The sequence below is a fragment of the Erythrolamprus reginae genome, chromosome 13 (assembly GCF_031021105.1).
Source record: "Erythrolamprus reginae isolate rEryReg1 chromosome 13, rEryReg1.hap1, whole genome shotgun sequence".
Taxonomy (NCBI): domain Eukaryota; kingdom Metazoa; phylum Chordata; class Lepidosauria; order Squamata; family Dipsadidae; genus Erythrolamprus; species Erythrolamprus reginae.
Window position 1 is genome coordinate 878,075 of NC_091962.1, and position 17,783 is coordinate 895,857.

At 45.5% G+C, this 17,783-nt stretch overlaps 1 protein-coding gene across 1 annotated transcript in view; it reads right to left on the bottom strand.

Moving 5' to 3' along the window:
- Positions 1–17,783, bottom strand: part of ATG2A (autophagy related 2A) — a 94,673-nt gene that overhangs the window by 21,444 nt on the left and 55,446 nt on the right. The window contains 11 exon segments of the mRNA XM_070766508.1: positions 790–1,019; positions 1,713–1,921; positions 4,389–4,506; positions 5,166–5,336; positions 7,004–7,080; positions 8,737–8,807; positions 10,723–10,815; positions 13,078–13,103; positions 13,105–13,185; positions 13,389–13,469; positions 16,384–16,577. Coding sequence (XP_070622609.1) covers positions 790–1,019; positions 1,713–1,921; positions 4,389–4,506; positions 5,166–5,336; positions 7,004–7,080; positions 8,737–8,807; positions 10,723–10,815; positions 13,078–13,103; positions 13,105–13,185; positions 13,389–13,469; positions 16,384–16,577 — 1,351 coding nt within the window.

Sequence of the window (17,783 nt, forward strand, 5' to 3'; positions counted from 1 at the left end):
AAGAATGCCTCTACTTACAAACTTTTCTAGATAAGAACCAGCTGTTCAAGATTTTTTTGCCTCTTCTCAAGAACCATTTTCCACTTACAAACCTGAGCCTCCGTAACCGGAAAAGGCAGGGAGAATCCTCCGTGGGGCCTCTCTAGGAATCTCCTGGGAGGAAACAGGGTTGGAAAAGGCAGGGAGAATCCTCCGTGGGGCCTCTCTAGGAATCTCCTGGGAAGAAACAGGGCCGGAAAAGGCAGGGAGAAGCCTCCGTGGGGCCTCTCTAGGAATCTCCTGGGAGGAAACAGGGTCAGAAAAGGCAGGGAGAAGCCTCCGTGGGGCCTCTCTAGGAATCTCCTGGGAGGAAACAGGGTTGGAAAAGGCAGGGAGAATCCTCCGTGGGGCCTCTCTAGGAATCTCCTGGGAAGAAACAGGGCCGGAAAAGGCAGGGAGAAGCCTCCGTGGGGCCTCTCTAGGAATCTCCTGGGAGGAAACAGGGTCAGAAAAGGCAGGGAGAAGCCTCCGTGGGGCCTCTCTAGGAATCTCCTGGGAGGAAACAGGGCCTCCACCCTCCCTGTGGTTTCCCCAATCGCACGCATTATTTGCCTTGACATTGATTCCTATGGGAAAAATTACTTCTTCTTACAAACTTTTCTACTTAAGAACCTGGTCACCAGACGAATTAAGTTCATAAGTAGAGGTACCACTGTATTATAAAAAAGAAGATGACCGTTTTCTCAAACAATTTATCTACAAAACTGGGAAGCGAACCCAGTTCAGAAACCTATCAGATGAAAGAATTACCTGGGAGAGTGCATGTGCCCAGAGGGTGAGCGCCCTGGCCCAAAATCTCTGCCCCCGTAGAGATGCCAGACCACCGAAATTTCCCGCATCACGACTCGGCTCTCTGGCACCGGGAAGTGCGAGGGGGCCTTCAATAAATCTGTGCTGCCCAGCGGTCGAGAGAAGTGGCCCTCCTGGATGTGGACGGGGCCCTCCAAGAGCTTGGTCACTACCGGTTCCCCATCCCGAGGCTGCAGAGACAAAGAAAGGCAAGATTTCCATAGAGGGCCCAGCGTGCATGAGAAATTTCTTTCTTTCTTTTCTTTCTTTCTTTCTTTCCTTCCTTCCTTCCTTCCTTCCTTCTTTCTTTTCCTAAATGGGGCTAGGAAAATACCACCACCGCATCGATGTGCAGCTGAAACTGGTCCACTTGGGGGGCCAGGAATCAATTTTGGATGAATGGGAATATTTAATGAGCACATTAGGAAACCATGTGACCTTGCATCTCACGGAATGGGACGGAATAGAACAGAGTAAAGAATAAATAGAATAGAGAAAGAATAAGAATAGAATAAGAATAGGAATAGAAATAGAATAGAGAGAGAATAGAATAAAATAGATATAGAAAAGAATAAGAACAGATATGCTGTTGAACAGAATAAATATAGAACAGAATAGAATAAGAATAGAATAGATATAGAATAGAAAAGAATAGAATAGGAATAAAATGGAATAGATAGAGAATAGAATAGAATAAATAGAGAATAGAACAGAAGAATATTCTTCTGTTGTTTTCTGTTCTTTTCTATTCTGTACTCTATTCTATTTATTCTATTCTTATTTCTGTTCTGTTCTATTCTGTGCTGTGCTGCTATTCTGTTCTGTTCTCATTATTATTGTTTGTTTTGTTGACTGCAGTAACTTTTCTCAGAAGATTCCCTTACCGGAATGCCTGTTCCTGGAGCGTCCAAAATGCAGAACCCATCCGTGGCTTCGCTTTCCCCTTCGCTGTCCTCGGAAGGGCTGAAATCGAGTCCTTCGCCCACTGGGGTCCCTGGGGGTGGGGGGGCCCTCCCTTGGCCTGCCGCCCCGTTCTCACCAGGAAAGAGATACACCGAGACAGGCGAAGGCTGCCGCCTCATCCCACAGTCCCCTGGGAAAGAGCATTGGAAAGAGCATTGAGCAGTTGCGTCCACACGTTGCAATAGGAGATTCCCCAGACTGGAAAATTCAAATAGAAACATAGAAACATAGAAGTCTGACAGCAGAAAAAGACCTCATGGTCCATCTAGTCTGCCCTTATACTATTTTCTGTATTTTATCTTAGGGTGGATCTATGTTTATCCCAGGCATGTTTAAATTCAGTTACTGTGGATTTATCTACCACGTCTGCTGGAAGTTTGTTCCAAGGATCTACTACTCTTTCAGTGAAATAATATTTTCTCACGTTGCTTTTGATCTTTCCCCCAACTAATTTCAGATTGTGTCCCCTTGTTCTTGTGTCCACTTTCCCATTAAAAACACTTCCCTCCTGAACCTTATTTAACCCTTTAACATATTTAAATGTTTCAATCGTGTCCCCCCTTTTCCTTCTGTCCTCCAGACTATACAGATTGAGTCCGTGAAGTCTTTCCTGATACATTTTATGCTGAAGAGCTTCCACCATTCTTGTAGCCCGTCTTTGGACCCGTTCAATTTTGTCAATATCTTTTTGTAGGTGAGGTCTCCAGAACTGAACACAGTACTCCAAATGTGGTCTCACCAGCATTCTATATAGCGGGATCATAATCTCCCTCTTCCTGCTTGTTATACCTCTAGCTATGCAGCCAAGCATCCTACTTGCTTTCCCTACCGCCTGACTGCACTGCTCACCCATTTTGAGACTGTCAGAAATCACTACCCCTAAATCCTTCTCTTCTGAAGTTTTTGCTAACACAGAACTGCCAATGCAATACTCAGACTGAGAATTCCTTTTCCCCAAGTGCATTATTTTACATTTGGAAACATTAAACTGCAGTTTCCATTGCTTTGACCATTTATCTAGTAAAGCTAAATCATTTACCATATTACAGATGCCCCCAGGAATATCAACCCTATTGCACACTTTAGAGTCATCGGCAAATAGGCAAACCTTCCCTACCAAACCTTCCCCTATGTCACTCACAAACATATTAAAAAGAATAGGACCCAGAACAGACCCTTGCAAAACGTCTTTTTTGCAACCTTACAAACTCTAAGCAGCTGCTAGACTAGAAGACCTCCAAAGGCCCCTTCCATCTCATTCATTCTATTCTTAATTTTATTTGATTTGATTGATTGATCGATTAGCCCATGGGCCATCTCAAAGGGCAGAGTTCCAGAAACCAACCATTACTAAAATTTGATAAAATGCCATTTAAAATGGAATTGCAATAAAATACCATTTAAAAATGAAAGTGGAATAAAATGCAACCTAAAATGAAATTGGAATAAAATACAATTATTTGGGATACAGGTAAAATTATATTTCGGTGTCACCCCTGCAATGTACCCCAATCTGTCCTGCATATGCTAATCTCAACTGAACCATTTTGCTTAAGTACTGTGCCGTGTTAAATATTATTTTCAGATTCTGGCTGCACATAAGGTACCGTATTTTTCGGAGTACAAGTACAGAGAGAGTACAGATGATATACACTGTTTGCTATGTATTTCTGCGGAGAGGGGCGGCATACAAATCTAAATAAATAAATAAATAAAATGTGTGCCTGACCCATTGAAATAACAAAGAATGGGAGAAATGTACATTATGGCAGTATATTAATGCCAGAAAAGTTTCCTTAAATGTAGTCACACTGATCTGATCCAAACAAGATTAAGTCAGGGTTTAACTCAGCTGCCTTACGAAAAGAGGACACTGCTACATTTCAGAGCATACTTGTACAGATGTTGTTAAAATTGATGTGGCTTTCTGGTAGTATACATTATTCTCTGCTAGTTAGAGGAAGATACAAAAGCAATGGGCCTCTTCAGATCAAGCATTTATTTTAAAAAGCTTCTTCATTTTGTTAAGTTGTCCAGAACAATAACATTCTACAGACATTTATAGTTATTGATTTACCTCTTTGCATCTAGTTTCAGCAATCTGATTAGCACAAAAAAAATAAAATCCTGCCTTGCCCCTCCCTCTCAGCAATTTGCCTCATTGCAGTTTTAGTTTCACTTTCATTTTATCAGTGGGCCTGCCTGCAGCATCTATCAGATGCTGATCAGGAGGCCGATAATCAGTTGCTTGTGCTACTCAGGCTCTGTGCTGTTTGCTGCAAGGAGGTAAATTGCTGGGAGGCAGAGGCCAGAGGGCAGGGATTGCTGGGTGGGGCTACATTCAGTGTATAAGACGCACCCAAGTTTTCACTCTTTTTTCAGGGGGTAAAAAGGTGCATCTTACATGCCGAAAAATAGGTAAGTTGTTTGATATAAGGGTCATTCATTTGGTACTTTGTATTGACCATAGTACCTTCTCAGATGAAGTGCAATTCTTAATTGTACAACCCACCACAGGTGGAAATGGCACCAGTGTTGCAAAGTGTCATTGGAAGTCAAGTGAGAACCTGCCCCTCCCTACTCCACCCCAATCTCACCGGTCATTTCCTGGTATCCACGCTCGGTATCCATGAGGGCGTCCGTGAGGTCTCGCTGGTTGATGGCCGCCGTCTCAGCGGGGGGACATGTGGGCAAAGAAGCCGGACTCTCGGACAACTAGCAGAGCACAAAAGGCCACACTTAAAACAAGTACGCTGGGATAGAAACTATAAATTGACAATTGGAGACTACTTAAAAGGAAAACCTGTACAAAATGTTTTATGTGTGGCATCTTCCACTGGCAGGGTTAGCAAAGATGTCCTAAAACTTGTCCGTCAAATGTTGGAAATGCATTCAGTCACCAGGCACATACTGTCACATGTGGTGGACATGTGCCAAGGCAAGAAAAAAATGTGGATGAAAATGCTCATACGGCTAGAAAAAAATGTTAAAGCAGCACATACAGTGAAGGGCTGCAAAAAAATTTACTACCACACTATGGCTTATTTTGTGAGTGTGGTTTGCTGGCCATGTGACCAGGTGGGAGTGGCTTGACGATCATGTGACTTACCTTAAAGATGGCCAATTTGACATCACTCATGTCAAGGGTTTGGGTGAGCGGAATCCAGCACAATTCTGTTACTACATCTGGGCAGGTAGCAAAATCGCGCGCGGACATGCAGGTGTGCCCATGGCCCAGGTGCAGTGGCAGAATTGCGCTGGACTCCACTAGCACTCAAAGCTAGGGGGCAAGCACACGTCAACGTTGCACCTTAGAAGCCCACTTCTGTCAGGGAGCCCCCCCACCACGCACCCACCTGTCCCTTGGGACTTACCTGCACCTTCTGCCCCGCAATCTCCGTGGGGCTGTCGTGCCGAGGGGGCGGGTGCTGGTCCCCTTTGTTGACCACGTACTGGATGAGGTTGGCAAGGGCTGCACAAGAGTCAGCGCAGGTGTGGATGTGCACCACGTTGTTGGAGCAACGAAGCTCAAAGAGGGGCCGGGTCTGCCCCAGGGGGAGGAGAGAGACACACACACACACACAGAGAGAAGGCAAGTCACATTGACGGCAGGAACCACCATAAACTAAGACCTTGGAGACTTGGAAGAGGTGTGGACTTCAACTCCCAGAATTCCAGACATTTTAAAGCATGCTGGCTGGGGAATTTTGGGAGTTGAAGTCCACTCATCTGGAAGCATGCTGGCCATGAAACCCATAAACATTAAACTACAGGGTTGGAAAGGACCTTGGGGGTTTTCTAGTCCAACCCCTTGTCAAGGCAAGAGACTCAGACCATCCTGGTCAAATGTTTCTCTAACCTATTTTTGAAAACCTCCAGCGAAGGAGCATCCACAACTTCAGCAGACAAGCCGTTCCCTTGAACAGCTGTTCTCACTGTCAGGAAATTTCTCCTTTATTCTTGATTGGAAAGCTCTTTAACCACCACCCATGGCTTCCTGTCCTATCCTCAGGTGCATTGGTGAATAAATCAACAAAAGCTTGACTTATAATAAGCTTGAAGTCAAGCTTTGCCTGGCTATCTGCCAAGTTTCCCCCTTTTTAAAAAAATATTAATGAGTAGAAGAGAGAAAAGCACCCGTGAAGCCACAGGCCCCACGTTGGAGATACAATGGTACCTCTACCTAAGAACGGCTCTACTTACAAACTTTTCTAGATAAGAACCGGGTGTTCAAGATTTTTTTGTCTCTTCTCAAGAACCATTTTCCACTTACAAACTGTAACCTCCTAAAATGCAACCAGAAAAGGCAGGGAGAAGCCTCCGTGGGGCCTCTCTAGGAATCTCCTGGGAGGAAACAGGGCCAGAAAATGGGGGAGAAGCCTCCGTGGGGCCTCTCTAGGAATCTCCTGGGAGGAAACAGGGCCAGAAAAGGGGGGAGAAGCCTCCGTGGGGCCTCTCTAGGAATCTCCTGGGAGGAAACAGGGCTGGAAAAGGTGGGGAGAAGCCTCCATGGGGCCTCTCTAGGAATCTCCTGGGAGGAAACAGGGCCAGAAAATGGGGGAGAAGCCTCCGTGGGGCCTCTCTAGGAATCTCCTGGGAGGAAACAGGGCCAGAAAAGGGGGGAGAAGCCTCCGTGGGGCCTCTCTAGGAATCTCCTGGGAGGAAACAGGGTTGGAAAAGGTGGGGAGAAGCCTCCATGGGGCCTCTCTAGGAATCTCCTGGGAGGAAACAGGGCTGGAAAAGGTGGGGAGAAGCCTCCATGGGGCCTCTCTAGGAATCTCCTGGGAGGAAACAGGGCCAGAAAAGGGGGGAGAAGCCTCCGTGGGGCCTCTCTAAGAATCTCCTGGGAAGAAACAGGGCCGGAAAAGGTGGGGAGAAGCCTCCATGGGGCCTCTCTAGGAATCTCCTGGGAGGAAACAGGGCTGGAAAAGGCGGGGAGAAGCCTCTCCGGGGCCTCTCTAGGAATCTCCTGGAAGGAAACAGGGCTGGAAAAGGCGGGAAGAAGCCTCCATGGAGCCTCTCTGGGAATCTCCTGGGAGGAAACAGGGCCTCCACCCTCCCTGTGGTTTCCCCAATAGCACAATTTGCTTTTACATTGATTCCTATGGGAAAAATTGCTTCTTCTTACAAAACCTTTCTTCTTAAGAACCTGGTCACGGAACGAATTAAGTTCGTAAGTAGAGGTACCACTGTACAGCCTCTAGGAACGCACCAGTTTGCCTGTTGTTGCTCCTTTCCACGTGGTGATGACCAGTTCCAAGAGATCCACTTCCACCACGCAAACATAATCTAGGCCAAGAAAAAAAAGACGAAACTGGAACTTGGTAAGTAGGAAACAGGGTGGACGAAGTCGTGTGCAACTTCTGGAGCTTCCAGTCCTCGGATTACGACTGACTGTAAGCGAGGCCAGAATTATGGTCGTAAGTCACTTAACAACCGTGTTACTAATTTAACAACCGCAGAAATTCGCATAACAATGGTGGCAAAAAAGTTCCCACCAGAAATGTTGGTCTCAATTATGGTTGAGGACTGCCTATATTTCTTTGTTGCCCCCGGTTCTGCCCCAGTTACGAACGTAGCGAACACACAGGTTGGACAAACTTAATTTAATCAATAAACCACTACTAATAACTGGCTTAGTAGCAGAGACACACACACAAAAAATATCTAAAAGCAAACTTTTCCTACAAAAAAACCTCAGCAACTGGCATAAATTCATAAAGTCTTAAATCAAAGCAATGCAATTATTTCTTGTTATCTCAGTTTCAAAGGCTTGGCAAAGTGCCCAGAAGTCTTCCTCGATAAGCAATCCGAAGCAGAGATTCACAAGACACTCAGGAGGGATACAGGATTCTAAAAGGTTGTTTCCTGCAGCCTTTCAGCTGCCTCTGCTGTCCTTAAGTAGACTAGGGGAGTGGCCTATTAGCCTCAAGTCTTACTCCCGAGGAGACCTCCTCTAGAGTAACCACTCCTGCCTCTTGGCAGCTGTGCGTGCTCTTGCATTAAGAAGAGGAGAAGCCTCTTCTTCCTCATCACTGCTAAGAGATGCTGGAGGTTCCGAAGGCCCTGGCTGGACCTTTGCCTCTGGCACCGAATTCTCGCCAGCCTCACTCACTGTCTGACTTGGGTGCCAGCGGCACAGGCCGCAGGCACATAGAAACATAGAAGACTGACGGCAGAAAAAGACCCCATGGTCCATCTAGTCTGCCCTTATACTATTTCCTGTATTTTATCTTAGGATGGATATATGTTTATCCCAGGCATGTTTAAATTCAGTTACTGTGGATTTATCTACCACGTCTGCTGGAAGTTTGTTCCAAGGATCTACTACTCTTTCAGTGAAATAATATTTTCTCATGTTGCTTTTGATCTTTCCCCCAACTTAACTTCAGATTGTGTCCCCTTGTTCTTGTGTTCACTTTTCTATTATTTAACCTTATTTAACCCCTTGACATATTTAAATGTTTCGATCATGTCCCCCCTTTCCCTTCTGTCCTCCAGACTATACAGATTGAGTTCATGAAGTCTTTCCTGATACGTTTTATGCTTAAGACCTTCCACCATCTTTGTAGCCCATCTTTGGACCCGTTCAATTTTGTCAATATCTTTTTGTAGGTGAGGTCTCCAGAACTGAACACAGTATTCCAAATGGGGTCTCACCAGCGCTCTATATAGCGGGATCACAATCTCCCTCTTCCTGCTTGTTATACCTCTAGCTATGCAGCCAAGCATCCTACTTGCTTTCCCTACTGCCTGACTGCACTGTTCACCCATTTTGAGACTGTCAGAAATCACTGCCCCTAAATCTCTTCAGCAAGTCAGTTTCCTCTCGAATGGGATCAGCTGTCAGCTGCAGCAGCCGCTGGCAGGACGCAACAGCCGTTTCCCCAAGAAAATCCCCATCACAAGCGTGGGGCAGGGGGAGATAAGAGGGGAGGGGTATACCTTTATTCAGGTCGCCGGTCTCTGCTTCACACTTGTTAGAGAGGAACAGGGTGGAATTATCCAAAATGAACCTAGGGGGAGAACAAGCAGGCTTGCTTTTAGGATCCACTCTTGAACTGTTGGTCAGAGTCCCAATAAACATCCGAGGAATAAACCAGAGTCCAAAATTTGGCATTTTTTCCAAGTTTCAATTTATTAACAGAGCCATGTGGGCTACGAACTTTAGTCAACCCCATATTAACTTTTCTTACATTTCTCCACCCAGGTTAAGGTTCATCCCTCATCCCCACACCCACACGTTCATCACGTGGACCACTCTGGTTCTTTCAACGTCCACGATGCACCCATGTACTTCTGGCCGGTGTCAAACAAAAGATGACCTTGAATCTCTGGAAGGAATTTGTTGTGGCTAGTATTTTTCCTCTCATGCAACGACCCCTCCCCAATTCTCACAGTACTATTTTCAGGGTGTCGAGGGGGAAAGCATTTTGCTGTGAGCCGCCCCGAGTCTACGGAGAGGGGCGGTATACAAATTTAATTAATTAATAACAACAACAACAACAACAATAATAATAATAATAATAATAATAATAATAATAATTATTATTATTATTATTATCAGGGAATTTCAAAATAATTATAATTATAATTATAATTATATTATAATTATTATTTTGAAATTCCCTGATATTTCCCTGTAATTTGCAATCTAGTTAATCCATGGTCGTAGATGACATCATACCAAACGGCTAAGCCGTGGAGAACTATCGGTAGCTGAGGAAGCAAGTTGTTGCCACAGTTATGCTCATTTTTGCTTGACTCTGCCAGGCAGCACGATCCTTTTTTCTTTACATGATTTTCCCCTGACTTTTAAAGATTTTAATACAGTTTGTTTTTTTCCTTGATTTATTCCGTTTTTTTCCCCAAATTCCCGATAATTCCCTGATACTTCCCGAACCGCCGATTTCCCTGATAATTCTCAGATTTCCCTGTTTTCCAGGTTTGCTGCACACCCTGTATTCTACTTGTGTTTGGCCAAAGTCTCCCACTCAAAATTATGGCTTCAACCTGACACTATTTTCAATTGAGCACCTGTGCACTTTACCAGATTATCTCAGGGACCTCCTTCTGCTGCACGAATCCCAGCGACCAATTAGGTCCCACAGAGTGGGCCTCCTCCGGGTCCTGTCAACTAAACAATGCCGCTTGGCGGGACCCAGGGGAAGAGCCTTCTCTGTGGCGGCCCCGGCCCTCTGGAACCAACTCCCCCCAGAAATTAGAATTGCCCCCACCCTCCTTGCCTTTCGTAAGCTCCTTAAAACCCACCTCTGCCGCCAGGCATGGGGGAATTGAGATACTCTTTCCCCCTAGGCCTTTACAATTTTGTGCATGGTACCTATGTGTGTATGTATGTTTGGTTTTTATATTAATGGGTTTTTAATTGTTTTTCGTATTGGATTATTATTGTACATTGTCTTGTTATTGCTGTTAGCCGCCCCGAGTCTCCGGAGAGGGGCGGCATACAAATCCAATAAATAAATAAATACATTTATCTGTTAAATTTGTTCGCCTTGCAGGGTGAGTTTGTTGAGAATTCCTTTCTCTCATGTTCTTGGGGGAGAAATAAAATACATGTGGAATCTGACAGGAGCAAAGTGCCAACAGGTACAAACGGGCATACCCATCCTGAATCCGACACACCTTTCCTGGTGTGCGTGCAGGTTTTTTAAATTGCTGGCTGCTCCATCTATTCATCTCCATCCCCTGCCTTTGATCCCCAGAGCTAGGGTGGGACTTCGCTAGCAGCAGTGGCTCTTCCGTCCCAAGGACCGGCCCATAGATTTCCACTGCTCTCCTCTCCTCTGGCTCCTTGCATTCTTGCTCCAAATCCACCTCTTTTTTCCCCTGGGCACAGCTTCCTTGAGACCCCTTCTGATTCATTCCCCCTACCCCAAGAGATTTGGAGGGCTCAGCCCCACAACTCACCGAAGGAGGAAGACCGAGGTGTCTACAATGATGTTACTGGAGAGGGTGAAGGTCTCTGCAGTGATGAGCACCCGGAGTGGTAAGTAGAGAGGCCTGTGGAAGGAGAAGATGAGAGGTCAGCCGCGGGGCAATGTTTCTTGACCTTGGAAACTTTAAGAGGTGTGGACTTCAACTCCCAGAATTCCCCAGCCAGCTCTAATGGTAGTCCCCTATTGGGTACAAGTCACTCCAAAACTCCAGCAGCTGGTGGAAAGAGGCTGGAATGAAACCCAAGTCCAAGTCACAATAACAGAGTGGAAGGGACCTTATAGGTCATCTAGTCTAACCCTCCGCTTGAGCAGGAGACCCTACACTATCTCAGACAAATGGCTGTCCAATCTTTTCTTAAAAGCCTCTAGTGATGGAGCCCCTACAACTTTTGGAGGCAACCTGTTCCCTCGATTTAATTGTTCTCACTGTTGGAAAATTCTTTCTTAGTTCTAAGTCGATCACCATATTTTTCAGAGTATAAGACGCACCTAGAATTTAGAGGTGGAAAACAGGTGTAGTGATATATAATTTAATAAAATACCAGTGTGGCAGAATACTTTTTACAAACATGTACACTTTTTACAAACTTCAAACTTGACAGCTTTAAGACTTGTGGACTTCAACTCCCAGAATTCCTCCTCCGGTTATGCTAGCTCAGGAATGGGAGTTGAAGTCCTCAAGTCTTAAACTTGCCAAGTTTGAAGAGCCTTGCACCCCTAAACCCTAGGTCATCAAACTTGACAGATTTAAGACGTGGACTTCAACTCCCAGAATTCCTCCTCCAGTCATGTTAGATGGGGTAATTAAAGGCAAAAAACAGCCCAGTTTTTATGAAAAATAGGCCTTTTTTTTTGCAAAACTTGGATGGACAGAGGGTCTAGAAAGTCTGCCGGGAGCTCCTGGGTGCTGAGGGAATGGCAAAAATGCTGCCATTTTGTGAAAAAGGGCCCATTTTATACAAAAACGGGGGCATTTTTGCCATTTGTCATCTAAAGACAGGGGGGACTTCAAGACAGCAAAAATGGCTGCATTCGGTGTATAAGATTCAATTCAATTCAATTCAATTTATTAGATTTGTATGCCGCCCCTCTCCGAAGACTCGGGGTGGCTCACAACAATAAAAACAATATTCTAGTGAAAACGAATCTAATATTAAAAAGCACATAAAAACCCTATCATATTTAAAAAGCAAACATGGTGTGCAATAGGGTTGATATTCCTGGAGGGGTCTGTAATATGGTAAATGATTTAGCTTTACTAGATAAATGGTCAAAGCAATGGAAACTGCAGTTTAATGTTTCCAAATGTAAAATAATGCACTTGGGGAAAAGGAATCCTCAATCTGTGTATTGTATTGGCAGTTCTGTGTTAGCAAAAACTTCAGAACAGAAGGATTTAGGGGTAGTGATTTCTGACAGTCTCAAAATGGGTGAGCAGTGTGGTCGGGCAGTAGGAAAAGCAAGTAGGATGCTTGGCTGCATAGCTAGAGGTATAACAAGCAGGAAGAGGGAGATTGTGATCCCCTTATATAGAGCGCTGGTGAGACCACATTTGGAATACTGTGTTCAGTTCTGGAGACCTCACCTACAAAAAGATATTGACAAAATTGAACGGGTCCAAAGACGGGCTACAAGAATGGTGGAAGGTCTTAAGCCTAAAATTTATCAGGAAAGACTTAATGAACTCCATCTGTATAGTCTGGAGGACAGAAGGAAAAGGGGGGACATGATCGTTATGTTATAAGGTTAAATAAGGTTAAAAGGTTAAATAAGGTTCAGGAGGGAAGTGTTTTTAATAGGAAAGTGAAAACAAGAACAAGGGGACACAATCTGAAGTTAGTTGGGAGAAAGATCAAAAGCAATGTGAGGAAATATTATTTCACTGAAAGAGTAGTAGATCCTTGGAACAAACTTCCAGCAGACGTGGTTGGTAAATCCACAGTAACTGAATTTAAACATGCCTGGGATAAACATATATCCATTCCCTAAGATAAAGGAAATAGGTCTCACCAGCACTCTATATAAGGGGATCACAATCTCCCTCTTCCTGCTTGTTATACCTCTAGCTATGCAGCCAAGCATCCTACTTGCTTTTCAAGGTCATGAAATCAAATTGGGAAGAAACCTGAAAAAAAAAATCTCTGCTTTTCGTTTAACCTGGGTTTCGCACGTTCTGGGAACCCAACCAGAAACACACACACACCACACAAACCCGCCTCTTTCCCCAGGCAGGACTAAGCTGATGTCCATCTCCAGCAACCCCAATTCAGACCTCCTCCTTCTCTCCCGCCCTCCACCCCCGGGGCCGGATTTCCAACTCCATTACCTGTAATCCACGGCACAGTTGAAGAGGGTGAGTGTGCAAAACGGTGATGATGGCAGGGGGCACGAAGCCCAGGATGGGGTCGTCCAGAACGTCCAGGAAGTCGATCAACTGGCAGAAGGAGATGTGGCTGTGAGACTTGAACCCAGAGCCCCGGAGCCCTGCCCTGGCCCGCCGACTCTCCAGCGCCCGGGAGTTAAACTCAGCCCGGTCTAAGAGAGGATAGAGAAAGGGGCTGCTCCCAGGTTCTGCTCAGGGCACCCCCACCGCCAGCTCGTCTCTTCCCCTCTTTGGGGGGAGCAATCCGGCCTCACCTGTGTGTACCAGCTCTGGTTGGCCAGTGCCATGCGGTGCCGTATGGTGGCGCCCTCGAGGCGCAGAGTCACCAGGAACTCCTGCAACCCAGAAGGAAAATGTGGGTCACCCTCCGTAGGTTTCTCCCAGTGCGTTCGGCCCTCCTTTGCCCCGGACTCTAAGGGATTGAGTCTAAGGGATAGAGTGCCGTACTGCAGGCCACTGAAGCTGACTGTAGATCTGCAGGTCAGCGGTTCAAATCTCATCACCGGCTCAGCCTTCCATCCTTCCGAGGTGGGTAAAATGGGGACCCGGATTGTGGGGGCAAATACACTGGCTCTGTTAAAAAAGTGCTATTGCTAACATGTTGTAAGGTGCCCTGAGTCTAAGGAGAAGGGCGGCATAAAAAGTGAATAAGTAAAATAAATAAATAAAATAAATAAAGGGGGCCATGCTGTTGAGGCCTGTCGGTTGCCAGTCCCTCCAGCAGCGGAACCAGAGGAGGAGGTGGTGGGACTCAGGGTCAGGATTAGGGCAACCTGGAAGCTCCAAGGGGGAAAAGGGAATGGAGCTGGCAGAGAGGGAGACACACACAAGGCAGAGTCTGGGCCATCCGTCAGCCCTCAGATGGAGAGTCAACAGCCTCCAGGTCTGGAAGTGGCTGATGAGGAAGAAGAGGAACAGCTTGCAGGCTCTTTCATTGTTTCTCTCTGCGAATAATGTTTTCCAAACCTTTGCAGGGTTTTTTTTTTCATTGGTCTCACTTGCTCTGACTGTTTCTTTCCAGGTACTTATTAATAATAATAATAATAATAATAATTATTATTATTATTAATTAGATTTGTATGCCGCCCCTCTCCGCAGACTCGGGGCGGCTCACAACAGTGATAAAACAATATACAATAACAAATCTAATATTAAAAGTCTAAAATAACAATTTAACATTAAAAACCTAAAACCCCCATTATTTAAAAAGCATATACATTAAAAAGCCCTTAACCAGGAGATAAAATAATGTGCTGAAACTGACCAGACTAAGGACGCTAGCCAGAGCTGGTATACCTGGTAAGCAGATACTTTTCCCCTATTTTCCTCCCCAAAAACCTTAGAAAAATACGGTATGTCAAGCCAAACGCTGCAGAAGTTGGTGATAAAGTAATGGCTTGCCAACTATCTGTTCTGCCTGGCTCTATGGTAAGAGTCTCCCAAAAATTCAAGGGTACAAATTTCAGACACACACGCTGGAAAGTTCACAAACAGTGTTCTTTATCACAAAAATTCAAAAGAAACAAAGCACCCTTTTTGTATTGCAAAGAGCACTCGTCCCAAAACAACCTGGTAGTCTGTACAATCCCCTTAATCAGTCTTTAAGTACTTAGCTAGTAGCTGTGAAGAGCCCTCCTTCTTCCACAAAGTGAAACACACACACTTTGCTCTGCTTTGGTTTCAAAGGCGTGAAAAATCAACAAAGTCGGGAAACAGCAAGGCACAGTCCTGAAGAACAACGATCAGATAATCTTCCACAATGGTCAAACCAACACGCTGCTATTTATATCAGCAGCTCTAATTGCTGGAGCCCCACCCAAACACAGGTGGCCTCTCTTATCTCCTGTGATATTTCCTCAATTGGTCTCTTCTATGCATAACTCTGTGCATGCGTGGGTCCAAGACTTCCGCATCCAAATCAACCGAAGATAATGGAGATTAACTTCCTGGGCTGTGTGCCAAGCCCCCCTCTTCCAAGTCACCCCCACCTTCTTCTTCGTCCGAGGAAACTGCACTACCTGACTCTGTCGGCAATAAAACAGGCCTATGACATGTTGATGTTTCCCCTGCATCCACCTCCACATTCCTTGGGGCAGGAGCTGGGCAAGAGCCAACCACAACACTATCTATAGAAGACCTGATATTTGTGGGAACTAGGGAGGGGTGAATGTCAGAAGGGAACAGACGCAACTACAAAGCATTATTTCCAGGGGTTCAAGGACATGCCTACCCTCTGGGACAGAAGTGAGGAAAGGACTGATTCAGATTCAGCCCTAAATAAAATGAGCTTCCCAGTTTGGAGGATTTTTTTTATTCCAACTGCCTTCTGAAGCAGTTTTTCCTGCCCTAAATCTTTGCAGGCTTGTTTTCATTGCTACTCCCCTCCAAAAAAAAAGGATTTTTTCCAGCCCTAAGCAGGGGATAAAATAATGTCCCGAAGGACCCCAGCCAGATGAATACTTTGGTAGGTAGATTTTTCCTCCCCAAAACTAAGGTGCAGCTTATACTTCAGATCATGCAGAACGCGGCCGCAAGAGCCATTGTGGGGCTTCCAAGATTTGCCCACGTTTCACCAACACTCCGCGGCCTGCACTGGCTGCCGATCAGTTTCCGGTCACAATTCAAAGTGTTGGTTATGACCTATAAAGCCCTTCATGGCATCGGACCAGAATATCTCCGAGACCGCCTCCTGCCGCATGAATCCCAGCGGCCGATTAGGTCCCACAGAGTCGGCCTTCTCCGGGTCCCGTCGACAAAACAATGTCGGCTGGCGGGACCCAGGGGAAGAGCCTTCTCTGTGGCAGCCCCAGCCCTCTGGAATCAACTCCCTTCAGAGATTCGAATAGCCCCCACCCTCCTCGCCTTCCGTAAAATGCTGAAGACCCACTTTTGGCACCAGGCGTGGGGATAATTACCATCTTTCCCCCTTTTTATTCTGTTTTTGGCCTTACTGCGTGATAGATTAGGTTGAATGTGTGTGACTGCATAGTTAGGGGTTTTATTATGTTATTAATGTCTTTTTAAATGGATTTAATTTTTTATTATTAGATTTGTAATGTATTGTATTACTGTTATGCTGTGAGCCTCCCCGAGTCTTCGGAGAGGGGCGGCATACAAATCTAATAAACTCTGGTTTTTGCTTATTCACGTGAATAAAAGACTGATCCTGCCCCATTTTGAAAAGGGGTTTGTTTTAGTTGTGAGTAAGTTGGCTTATCATTACTTGAGAAGGCTGGGTGTGAACAGTACCTTTATTTTCTTCTCCATATCCAGGTTGATCTGAATGGCCACAGACAACATCTTGAAGGGGCCGTCCTTCTTGGCCCCCAGAGGCCAGTTGATGGGTCCCTCTTGGGAGGCATAGATGGTGGGGTGTAGCCCTTCAGGCGGTAGGAAATTGGGAATCTCCAGATGCTCGGCTGTAAGGTAGTCCTCCACGACAGCTGGTGGGTGGGGAGGGCCGAAAGAAGAGAGAAAGCACTACAGATTAAGATTAATCCCTGAGGTCTTTGACCCTTCCCGACCCCATTTTCTCTCTCCCCCATCCCAAAAGTCAGCAGAAGAAAAAGCAAAGAGGGTATGTGTTCGTACAAGGTACATGGTTGTTAGGGTTTGCCATTGTAAACTACCTATTGTAGTCTCTTGTACTATCACTTTAAATATTTTGGGCTGGTTCGCCACAAGAGGGCGCCAGTACTCCTTCCCTCAATGATGCTTTAACGCTCATCTCGTTTTTGCTTTGTCTTGAGGGGGGAGTGTGTTTGCTTAGTGCTTATTATATTGTATGGCTTAGTGCTCGTTATGGATTGTTTCTGTTTTGCATATATGTAAATAGTACTTATTAAGCATAACTAAGTCTGTGTCTTTTGTTTCTTTGGCTTTACCACACACCCACCCTCTGTTAAAATTCTCTCTCCCTCGCTACAGTGTATGTCAAAGGTCTCATAGCCTAGCTACACCGAGACATACCAACAGTATAGTTGGATGAGAACGTCAGATGTCTTCACCAAAACAGAAAAGACACTGTTCCCGAAATACAATACAATACGTCTCACCCAATCCTGGTTGCTGTCGTTAACCGATTCTCAGTTATTGTTATGGCAACTTTCTGTTGGGTTTTCTATTACCAAAATCATCATCTGCGCATGCAAAGAACATTTTGCGCATGAGCAGAGGGTAAAAGAACCCAAATGGCGGCATCTGGGCGGAGCCTTGCACTCCCTTCGCGACCGGCTATCCGACGACCAACAGGCACGAGCGAACCGGGAATATTTCACCCCTGAATTGAAGTCTTAAACAGCAATTCCCTAATCTGACCAGATTGGCAGCCCAGAGGGGGGGAGGGGGATTTATTTATTTATTTATTAGATTTGTATGTCGCCCCTCTCTGTAGACTCGGGGCGGCTAACAACAACAATAAAAACAGCATGTAACAAATTTAATATTTAAAACCATTAAAAAACCCTTATTAAAAACCAAACATACACACAAACAAACAAACATACCATGCATAAATTGTATAGGCCTAGGGGGAAAGGAATAACTCAGTTCCCCCATGCCTGATGGTAGAGGTGGGTTTTAAGGAGCTTACGAAAGGCGAGGAGGGTGGAGGCAATTCTGATCTCTGGGGGAGCTGGTTCCAGAGGCCG